The 12367-nt window shown below is 38.2% G+C and overlaps 1 protein-coding gene across 4 annotated transcripts in view; it reads left to right on the forward strand.

Annotated features, from left to right (window-relative positions):
* Positions 1 to 9174, forward strand: part of vti1a (vesicle transport through interaction with t-SNAREs 1A) — a 149920-nt gene extending 140746 nt beyond the window's left edge. The window contains exon 9 of one of the 4 annotated variants that reach the window (XM_058792807.1): positions 4187 to 9174. In XM_058792807.1, coding sequence (XP_058648790.1) covers positions 4187 to 4280 — 94 coding nt within the window. In that variant the 3' untranslated portion in view covers positions 4281 to 9174. The remainder of the gene's footprint in view (positions 1 to 4186) is intronic. The other 3 variants (XM_058792809.1, XM_058792810.1, XM_058792808.1) reach the window with 3 other exon arrangements.
* The last annotated feature ends 3193 nt before the right edge of the window (positions 9175 to 12367 follow it).

Here is a 12367-nt window from a genome sequence, read left to right on the forward strand (position 1 = left end):
TGAAATTTATTCATTGCACTGTATATTTAAATAAATTCTGGCCATTATATCAAAGCCAGCTCATAATTACACTCCATTAAATTACTTTAGACGTCAAAATGTGTTCTCAAACTAGAAGCAAGGCTTGTAAACAAAGAAAGTATTGTGGCATGTTTGTTTGTGGACAGATTATTTAGTAACAGTTGGTTGCGTCATTTGGTTTTCAAGTCAGTGGAAATGCAGGCTGTTTCTGAGAGAGGTGAAAAAGGGGTACAAATAGTTTTAGTACTTCTGTTCTTTGAGATCCATTCGTGGTTATTTTTAGTTGCGGCCGAAAGGGACTGCCACAGGGGAAGATTTTAAAGTTTACAGACAAAAGTTCCCTTGCATCAATGACTATATGAGCTCTCACACACGACAGGATGAATTACTTCCCCAAATATGTTCCTCAAATTATAACGAATCTCTGTGAAGAGATTCATGCACTTTCCAGTGTCTTTTTCAGAGGGTAAGTCTGGGCTGTTGAAGTGAGGGAAGCATGGCTGCTCTCTGTGATGACTGGGCCACTCACTCACTCACTCCTGCTCTCCCTCTGTGTCTGGATGTGGGGCTGCCCGGGGCCTCTCCGCCCACCCTCAAGGGCCTGTCAGAGCAGCCTCACCAAAGGCAGATTAATCTACATTACTGCTAACAGCTCAGCCTGGCCCCTGAACCACTCGCACCAACACACACACACATACAGTACACACACACTGTATTTAATCTCTTGCACTTCAGTCAAAAATCTACAGCTGAGCCTTTGGTCAGAAAATTAAGGTTAGTCGAAGTTGATTTATGAGTTAAAGTTTTTTTTTTTTTTTTTTGTAAATCTGTACAGAATAAAGCACTATGCCTCAAGAGGTTATGTATTAACATACCATAAGCAAGTAAAAAAATAAAATCTTTTTACCATGGTAAAATCACTGTGAGAGCTTCAATTGGCTGAACGCTTTCATGGTAACAATAATAATGTTCATCGAAAGTTCAATTAATTAATGAAAATAATAAGTTCTTCTGTAGGTTGTTCTATGTTTGCAAAGCAATATTAGAGCATTAATATAGTATCCAATTAAAAATTTGAATCTCTTTTATAATAAAGAGCAGTGAGATCACAAGATTAGTCAGCTTTGCTACTGTTTGATTTTTAAAAATTTTTTGTAATGCTTTTGAAAGAAGTCTCTTATGCTCACCAAGGCTACATTTGTTTGATCAAAAATACAGTAAAAACAGTAATACTGTGAAATATTATTACAATTTAAAATAATACTTTTCTGTTTTAATGGATTTTTAAATGTAATTTTTTTTCTGTGATGGCAAAGCTGCATTTTCAGCAGTCACTACTCCCGTCTTAAGTGTCACATGATTCTTCAGAAATCATTTTAATATACTGATTTGGTTTTCAAGTAAAATTTTATTGTTATCAAAGTTGAAAACAGTTGCTTATTATTCTTGCAGTTGCTTATTTTTTGTGGAAACACTGATACTTATTTTTCTTCAGGGTTCTTTGATGAATAGAATATTCAAAAGAACAGCATTTATTTGAAATAGCAATCTTTTGTAACATTATAAATGTCTTTACTGCCACTTTAGATCAGTGTAATGCATCCTTGCTGAAAGAAAGCTTTAAAGTATTTAAAAACAAAATTTTTCTGACCCTTTTGAAGAGGGCTGTACTTTATCTCAATATTGATTGACAGTAAGTGGCATAACCATAAGGTTCGCATGATCTTGACATAATTTACCTCCAGCAGTGTTGAGCACAGAATCAGTTGTACCATCCTGTAACACACATTCTTTATACAGACCCAAGAATTCCCATTTGTCCCTCTCCCACGGCTGTTTCCTGTCCCTTTGGGCACCAGCACATCTCTGAACTTCATGAACAGTTTGTCCTCTTGCTTGGAGTTTGTTTATGTGTGTGTGTAGCCAGTGTAAATAATGAATGTTACTTAAAGAGACATGTGGGAGATCTGGCCTTGCTAAACATGCTCTGATTAATGTCCTTCTCCAAGCATGCACTCCCAATTATGAATTATGCCGGCCCAGCATCCAATCAGAACACACCTTTTGTCAATGCGGTGGAAAAGCCTCTGATGGTTTATCTTAACAAAACAAACATCTCAGAGCATAGACATACATGAATACTAGTCGGTTTTGAGCAGCAGCATTGAGGTGTGTGTTGTAATGCCATTTTGCTTTCTTCACTGTGCATCTCTATATGTGTTAGGTGTGTGTGTGTGTGTGTGTGTGTGTGTAGGACGCAGCGGAGTGCTGCTCGGCTGCAGTGGTGATGAATGGGTGTGTGTGAGTTATTCATCTCCTGCTTATAGGAGTGGACAGTGGTCCTGCTCTCTCTACATGTCAGCACATGGGATAATTCTGTCATTTATCAGGAATGACACAGGAGACAGAAACTCGCCCCGAGAGATCATCCCAGGGTCTCAACCCTACAACTCCCTCTCTCAACCTCACTGTACTGTCCACACACCCACTTTGTACCACTTTGCACCACTTTGCCACTTTTCAAACAGTTTGTTTGGCTCTTTTTGGTACTTCCGAGTAGAGACAAACAGAATCACTTTAGCTGCGTTTCCATTACCCTTCAAATTGCACAAATTGAAATTGCGAATTGACAATACGCTTAATGGAAGCACGTAAATTTTGCAAAAACTCCTATATGTCAGAAAAAAAATAAAAATTACGCTCACATGATGTGGTTTTTCAGGCAATTTGAAAAAGGAATATATTGCAAGACTGCAATGGAAACAGTTTTTTTTTTTTTCACATTTACAGGTCACCTGGTGTACGTAAAAATCACATGATCATTCTTTAATGTACTATAACCTCCAAGAAACTCCTCATACGTGGCCACTCTCAAGTATAAGTGGCTTTCCTTGCCATTGATGCTTGGATGGATAACCCCTTATTTACATTACGGCTCCGACACGGCTACTCTAGTCAATGCTTGTTTATACCAGCTGCGCCGCGACATTAACCTACTGCGATATACATAAAACTACTAACATCTGTCATCATGACTTGTCGCGAGAGGAAAAAATTACGTTAAAATTATGCAATCGTTTTTTTATCGACATTTGTAAAATATCGCAATAGTTTTGCACAAATCTGTAATGGAAACACTTTTTTCCTGCATTTTGTGATTTGGCGTGAAAGTGTCTTTTTTTACATTTGCTTTTTACCAAAGAATCCTGAAAAAATATGTTCCACAAAAATATTAAGCAGCACAGCTTTTTTTAACATTAATGATAAGAAGAAATGACCACCAAATCAGCATATTAGAATGATTTCTGAAGGATAATGTGAGACTGAAGACGGGAGTAAATTCAGCTTTACCATCACAGTAATACATTACATTTTAAAACTATATTAAAATATAAAAGTTATTTAAGTTGTAATAATATTTTTGTTTTTACTGTATTTTTAATCAAATATATGCAGCCTTGGCGAGGATAAGAGACTTTATATGTAATATGCATATCTATTCATTTTGAGACAACAGGAAGAAATAAATGTCCACAATTAGATTTCAATTACTGTCCAATATGAAAATTCCGAACCGATATACTGTATAGTGAACTTCTAGCTGAAATCACAATTATTGGCCATAATATTTAGTAAATGAATATGCAATTGATGTGTAGAGTTTAGTGACTGACTGAATGAATCTGTTAAGGCCTACAGGCACAAATTGCCTTTTTTGTTTGGTCATGTGACAGTAGGAAAGTGGGTTTTATGGAGAATTCCATCAGTAAATATGTGAAATTTATTAGCTGGAGGAACGCCACAAGCCACACTTTTTACTTTTCAGAGAAAAGTAAATGCTTTAAGCGTGTCTGCAGACAGAAGGAGAGGAAAAAGGCAAAGTTGTCACACCGTGTGACATGTTTTGCACGAAAGTCTGTTATTTTTATTTTTATTTTTTGAACAGACAGATCTGACTGAAGTGAAATGTGTTTATCGAGTTCAGTCAGGAAAAATAAATCCATTTTTGATGCAGGGCATGTGCTCGATCACATGCATGCCTGTTTTGTGTGAAAATATTTAATCGAAAGTTTTAGATTTACTATTGTCTAATTAATGTCCTTAACATGATATGTCTTTCTCTTTTCTTCTCTTTTTCTTCACCTCTCCCTCTCCTCACCCACAGGATCATTCAGAATCGTATCCTGGTCTTCATCCTGGGCGCCATTATCCTCCTCACCATCATCTTGGCCATCTATTTCAATTTGCGAGGGCACTGATCTCCACTGACTGGCCCTATGCTTGCATGTGTGAGTGTGTACGAGCGTGTGTGTAAGATTAATAGTGACAAAAGCGTTGGGCTGGAGTAATTAGGACAAATTGTTCACATGAATCATTCCTGGTGGGCAGTGACAGGGGGCCTCTCCTCGCTGCTCTCGAGCGGAGCGGGACCATTCTCACCCTCTCTCCCCTTATATTTATGCTGCGTCCATTACTTTTAAAACTTACCGACCCATAGAGAAACCCTACACGGACGTGTGGACACGAGGACCATGATGAGAACATCAGATGGATGAAGAACATGGAGACGAACATCAACGTATGTCATAACCTGCTGTTTAATGTTTAGTTTTCTTTTTCTGCAAAGCTACTAGTAAAATCCCATCCATCAGGTGTGTGTGTGTGTGTGAGCCGTGCACAAGGCAAGGCCCCCGGTGCAGTACCATTTAGCACATGGTGCAGAATCACACACTACACACAGCCCAAAGGTCACGCGCCCGTCTCTCAGTCCCCCTTCATCCAGGATTAGTAGCTTCTCACGCTGTTCCTCTAAGGTCAGCAAAGACCTCGCATGTGTTTAGTTAAACCAGCAGGACTGCTTTGAACAAGAAAACATCCATGTCCACTTTTACCTTTACTAATCAAATCTGACAGCATGATAGTAACTGTAGTCAGTCGTACTAATAAGAAATGTTTCTTGTATTTATTTGTCATTTCAGATGAATTGTGATGTATTTTTTTGCTGTAACTTTCTTTCGATTTATCTGGAATTTGTTTTAGCCATAGCGTTTGACATTAAAATTATAACATTTGTCTCTACTGTACAATACTGTTGCAAATGTGCTTCATTGTTCCTATAGGGGGACCAACTAGCAAGCATCAATATGGAAATATGCAGAATTTGTGAGTCTGCTCCAGGCTTTCACCTGCTGGTTGAGTATTAATCTATAAGAGAGAAGGTAACAGTGACTGTGTACTAATAGTACAGTTCATTTCTGTTAGTTTATCTGATTTTTATGTGAGGATTCCTTTGTATTTTTTCATATATTTATGTGTTTATTGCCATACACTCTGGCTCAATTCCAAACCCAGTGAGTTGTTTTGCTGTCTAATGCATATGTAGGCAGTTGACATCTAAGGCAGCATCACTAGCTGAAATGAAACCTCATAAATGACTGATTCAAAACCCTCTACATAGCAACTTTGAACACATAGGAGACCAACTTCACAATTGGTTTGAAAAAATTTATTGTTAGCTTGTAGGTAAGCAGTGTGTTAACAGTGTGTTAAAGGGATGGTTCATCCAAAAGTAAAAAATTCTGTCATTAAATACTCATCCTTATGTTGTTAAAAACCTGTGAAACCTTCGTTCATCTTTGGAACACAAATTAAGATATTTTTGATGAAATTCTGACCCTGCATATACAGCAACACAACTAGCATGATTAAGGCCCAAAAAGGCGGCGACACGGAAGAGAAGAAATTGTTGAATAAAGTCAATATTTTTGTTTTCTTTGTACACAAATGTATTCTTGGTAGCTTCATAAAAAATGGAACCACTGATGTCACATGGACTATTTTAACCATGTCCTTGCTACCTTTCTGGGCCTTGAACGTTTCAGTTGCGTTTCTGTCTGTGCAGTGTCAGAAAGCTCTTGGATTTCATCAAAAATATCTTTAATTTGTGTTCCAAAGATGAATGAAGGTCTTATGAGGGTGAGTAATTAATGACAGAATTTTCATTTTTGGGTGAACTATCCCTTTCAGCATAAAGGTAAATAATATTTAGTGTTTGCAAATCAGTTATATTTAAAATCAACATTTCATTTTGTTTGCCATTTCAATATTAGCATGTTGCTAAGCTAATGACAAGCATAAAGACAAATAATCCATGCTAGTAAATCGAGTTAGCAATTTGCTATGCTAAATGTTGCTAAGCTAATTACACAGTACTATAATAAGCATAAAAATACAAAGCACACAAATATTGGGTAAAATGAACCATTTTAATTACATTGAGCTACAACAGTATTCAGTTGTCAGTGCATTCTGCAATTTCTTTTATTCTTAGAAGTATATATGCAATTTTGTTTTAAAATTTACGCAATCGAAGGAATCTTAAAGATGGCATATTATTAGGCCTTTCAGCCTTCACATAGAGAGTGTGCATATATGCTGCCTACGTAGGTGACTCACTAGGTTTTGGATCACTGTGCTGATTAGCACACCGCCGCCTCTCTTCCCACACCCCACGCTCAACACCCCTTCCACACGGGACGCATGCGCACACCTCGGCCGGTCGCGGTGCCTGACGGACAGACAGACGGACCGTCAGACAGACAGGCAGACGGCATTTGATATTCTGTTTCAGGCCGGGTGGATTGTCTTATTTTGGAAGCAGCCTGGTGGGGGGTTTTCTCTGCCTCTGCTTCACAGCTATGGCTTCAAAGCACCAAATTAATGGCCAACAAAATAGTGCGTCTCCGTGTGTCCCATGTGGGGCCAACCTATTGAGAGTTATCATTAAGTTGAGGAAGCAAGAGAAAGGACGAGGGGGAGCTGAATCCCGCCAGTTTAACAAACCTCATCAGATAATGACCTCTGTGATTGGGTTTTGCATCAAACGGAGGAGAGAAATAGCGTATGCGTTTAAGTGCGATAGCGATGAGATTTGTTTGTCCTTATTTTCTCACACGTATGTGCGTGTGGGGGACGAGCAAGCGCGTTCGTTTCCCGCACCTGCGCGTGTGTATGTGAGACATCAGTCGGCTGTGCGTGTAATGACTTGGATGTGTGTTGGTGTGTTTTGCTGGCTCAGTCTGTGTGTGTGTGTGTGTGTGTGTGTGTGTGTGTGTGCGTTATCTGTCTCTCGCTCTCTCTCTCTCTTTCTCTCTACCCGGGCCTGTCAGATCCTCTCAGCAGTGTGTGGCTGGTGGAAAAGCAGCGTGGCTGCGGCTCTATTTGAAGTTGTAATGGTGTCAAAAAGTCAGAGCTGACTGACAGCCGTCAGTCCCACTGGGGCTCATTAAATCATAACAACTTGACAAGGAAATAATTGAGCGCTGACGATAAGTTGGGGCCCATTTAGATGTTTTTATTTTCTTTCATTATTAGTTGTGGCTATTATGTTCATTAAGAAATTGCATTAAACAACCATTGGGGGGGCTAATGATTTGTTTATATCCCCTTTTTTATTATTTAAACATTAGGTGTGTCACGTGACACCTTCGGCAGGCTGGCGTTATCATCTACCGCATCTATTTTTTCCCTTCGTTTTTTTATTTTTTGCTCTTCCTTTCTTTTTATCCTTCTTTTTCACCCTCTATGCCTCCCTGTTTCCTTCCCTCCTTTCTCTCTCTCTAAGCAGCGGGTGCCTTTGGAATATGAAATAGATTATTCATTACCCTCTTCTCTGTAGCTGATTTGGTTTGCGTGTAGTGTCTTCTATGTGAGGAGGATGAAAACTTGTCAAAAATGGGTTATATCTTATTCCGAGGGGCAACAATAGTGGCAGTTACAGACACACTTTAATATTTCATTATGCCTGACGTTAACCCTGCTAAGTGACTTCGGCTAGCAGGCCTTTAGTGAGAAAGAGACTCTGATTAGCTCCTATCACAGAACAGGCTACAAAGAGGCAGGCAAGACCCACTGCGGTCACGGCAGAGATGGGTGCTTGCTCATGATTTACTGACATCTAGCTAGCTAGTTTAGCATTTTTAGCATCATTGTGATTTTTTTTTATCTAAGTTCCACCCACCTTGTTTCAGTTTCTAAGTTAGAAAAACATTATAGAAGATTTCATTGGAAAAAAAATTGGAGATTTATGTGAACTGGGCACATTTTTTGTAAAGTGATGAAAACTGAACATTTTATTTGCCTTATTACTTTAAATAAATGCTTACAGTACTGTGATTTAAAAGGCTGTAAATGTTAAACTTTTATTATTTTGAGTAATTTTTTTTTTTTTTTCATTTTAATCATTTAACTATCAAAGTTGGGTAGAATTTCTCTCTTGAATTTTAGTGCCCCTTAAATTGACACTCAGTTGATATCACATTAGCAGCCTGCAGAAATGAGTGTCAGTGTTTGCTGACTGTGCTTTTTCTGAGGTTGCTGGAGAGCATGATGGGAGGTCCACATTTTAAACTGTGCATCTCTCTATTTTTACTCGTTCACTCATCCAGGGATAATATTTCACCCTATAGATAATACAGATGGCTCTGTGTGTGTGTGTGTGTGTGTGTGTGAGTGAGTGAGTGTTAGTGTGTTAGATTCAAGTTAGTGTAGGGAGATCTGTGGCCTCTCTTGTTAAGCACAGTGGGATAATAGGTTTCCTTTTTATTATTCTTTTAATTTATTATCTGGGTAACTGTGTGCAATTGTACAAATGTGTTGCACAAATGCACACGACAATATCCTCATTCTCCTGTGAATAATGAATGCAGTTGATGTGACATGACATCCATCAATTATGTTTTCTTCTGGTGTGTCCCATTATGTGAGTGAATACCCATCAGTTGGAACCACGGATCTGATACCGTGTTTGCACTGTGGACTATTGTGTGTCAGTGGGTGTGACTTTACATGTGGCTGTTTGTTCCAGGCCAGAGACCCAGTAATGATCAGAATAATCTTATGTTTGTTCAATTGGTGATTACTTTTATGAATAGTGTTTTCTGTAGATATACTAAAAGCTTGTCTAGGTTCAACACTGTCATTAAAGCAGTATTGTATTTCACCCATGCTGGTGTCCTTGCTCTCATTAGACATGTCATTTTCAACACTTTTCTTCACATGCCCGTTCACAGGCCGATGTCTTGTAGGATCCTTGTGGAACAGAAGAATGGAGTTTAAGCACAGTACATTTTACTTTTTAACCAGTCAAACCACCAGCCTTGTGCTACACACTCTCTCCCTTTGTCTCCTCTGTGCTGTTGTAGTGTGAGCGTGTGTTGCAAAGGCAGAAGTTACACACTGAACAAAGAAGCAGGCCTGACCTATATCACATAATCTAAACACTGCTCAACTCCACCCTCCAATTCTGCTACACTGACCTACTCTCACTTATAAGGTTCCTTCTAGAAGTTTCTACACATATACTGAGAAAGAAACAGAAATAGATCTGTGTATATAGTATATGTATATATTGTAATTCATATATAGTATGCTGATATTTCTATAAAGTAGTAGTCACTCAGCTGGAGATAGTGACAGTATATATTGGGAACGACCATATAAATATCTGTATATAGATAAGATATCTATATACCTAGACATAGATAATTCACATATATTATAGATTGCTATATAGGAACTAACTGCATAAATACAAGTGTCTGTGTATATAAGTTTAATTAATTATACATATATATATTACGATAGTTGAACACTAAATGTCTATATGAAGGGATAGATAATTCATATATGTCTATGTTGACTGACAGTGATTGATAGATACTGTAGATAGATAGATAGATAGATTATATATTGCGATATATATATTTATGATATTACGATAAACACCAAATGTCTATATGTAAAGATAGATATGTCTATATTGCTATATAGTAGCTGGCAGTGATGGATGGTTAGACAGATAGATAGATTATATATTGCGATAGATATATTTATGATATTACGATAGATCAACACTAATTGTCTATATGTAGAGATAGGTCATTCATATATAATGCTATATAGTAGCATAGATAGATAGATTATATATTGCGATAGATATATTTATCATATTACGATAGATCAACACTAAATGTCTATATGTAGAGATAGGTCATTCATATATAATGCTATATAGTAGCTGCGATAGATAGATAGATAGATAGATAGATAGATAGATAGATAGATAATATATTGTGATAGATATATTTATGATATTATTACAATAAACACTACATGTAGAAATAGATAATATGTCTTTAATGCTGTATAGCTGAGTGATGGATAGATGGATAGATAGGAACTGTTTATATTGCAATAGATGCTTAATATCTATATAGATAATTCATATATAGTATGTCTCTATTGCTGTATAATAGCTGACTATAGATCAGTAGATGGATACTATAGTAGTTGATTATAGTAGATGTTCAGTGTAGTTACTGTTCATTTGGTGTTGATTTACATCATGTAGATGTTTCAGCTGGACTATGAAAGTGTTATGCAGAAAGTGGAGAAAGAGATGAGAGTGAAGGATGCCATGGCCTGACTGTTGGGTTGCATGGCATGACTTACTTTGCATATGGTGTCTTACCAGACAAGATTCTAAATTTCCAACTGGGAGGCATCAGTGGAAAATCACTGTCTTCAAAAGGCAGCCTGCCATTCATGTTCCCCATAGCAGGAGATCTGAGCGAGCGGTGATACCCTGCGACATCTCTCTGGAAAACGAGAGTCAATCAGCTTTGATGGAGCACATCCTCTATGACAGGCTACTGAAGAGCACACTAATGAACTGGGGGGGGGCATCGCTTAGCACATCCGTATGTAGATGGGCCGGACTGAAGGAGAGGGGGGGGGGGGGTCACTGGATTCTGTGGTTGAAGCTTGTGTGTGTGTGTGTGATGGTACTCCATAAACACCAGGGCATGTGTATGTATGTGAGTGTGTGTGTGTTTCATTGTCTTGACGCGGCGCTTGGAAAAGGGCACGGCGGTGGGGCCCCCCCCCCCCATGTCTGTCTCTCAGTCCCCCTCGGCGATACCTCCTCCTTAGCTGGGGGAATTGATTAAATATTCATGAGCGTGCATCCAATGGCAGAGCTGGTCTGGCGTTTTTCTCCCAGAGCAGGAAATGGAGGCAGATTCATGCATGGGGGTCCCTGCAGGTTGGCATACAGGGTCAATTGAATGGATGGTTCAAAGGTTACAAAATCTGTATGATGCCCCTCTTCTCTTCCGCGCTCGCCTGCCCCTGAAGATGACCAGAGAGAGCGGTTGCTTCAGAAACACAAAATTTTACAAAGATTGAACGAAGGCTCCTACTGTTCGACTTTGCACCCAATTAGAAACTGTTGTTTTTGCTGCATGTAAACACATTATACCCTGACTTGTAAACACGCGCTCACCCGCTCGCTCTCACCAGCTAGTTTATTTTTAAAGATGGCAGCTGCTCTGAGAAAGATGTATGGTATTGGCAACAAATTTCACAACTTTTGTTCGTTTCAAGGATTCTGGATGGCCCAGGTGAATTGAGAGAAGTATTGATTTTCTTTTTTCCATGCAGTGACTCTGGGATTACCGATTTTCTCATTTATTTTTAAAGACAACTTGTGTGGGTTTTTTTAACCCCTTTTCTCTTCTTTTTTTCTTTTCTGCTCTTCTTTTTTTTTCCCTAACAGCATTGTACTCATTCCTTCCTGTATCAGAATCCTTCTTGACCCTGAAAATTGTAATTCTGCTATAGATCACAGCTGCTGAATATTAGCTTTTACAAAAATTGATAAATAAAATATGGTCAAATCGCTGAATCCCCAAAGGCCGGGGCAGAAATTCAAATCAGCGTGGGGGCAGGAGGAATGGACGAGAGAAAAGGAAATGATCTGAAACACCTGCCCAGTACACATAATGTGGTACTGAAAGGACTCACTCTTTTTTTTTTTTTTTTTTTTTGGGCAAAGAAATAGCAGAAAGGGATAAATGATCGTTTGGAAAGTGGATTTTGCTCTTAACGGGGCAAACCAGTAATTGGTCTAAAAATAATTTAGTGATTAAATGTTGGACTTTGTCAGATCTTCCAGAATCCCAAATGTTGGCTTCAACTAAATGCACAAAATCCTTTTAAAGTAGATGAATGGCTTGACTCTAATTAAGTCTTTTGAAAAATCTAACAATTCAAGGAGGAGGGAAAAAAATGCTTCCTACTATGAACAGACAGGCTTTTAGCAAGACTATCCCGCAGTATTTGTTGTCAAAAGGAAGCTTGATAAAAGTCTTACTGCATGGTGACCTTTCTGATTTATGCTGTTCATAATTCATAAGGTTTTCTGTAGCCCAAAGAATAATGTAATATAATATATTACAATTAAAATAATCAAAATTAATAATAATAATAATACAAATAAAGTTGA

The sequence above is a fragment of the Onychostoma macrolepis genome, chromosome 12, assembly GCF_012432095.1.
Source record: "Onychostoma macrolepis isolate SWU-2019 chromosome 12, ASM1243209v1, whole genome shotgun sequence".
NCBI classification, from domain to species: Eukaryota; Metazoa; Chordata; class Actinopteri; order Cypriniformes; family Cyprinidae; genus Onychostoma; species Onychostoma macrolepis.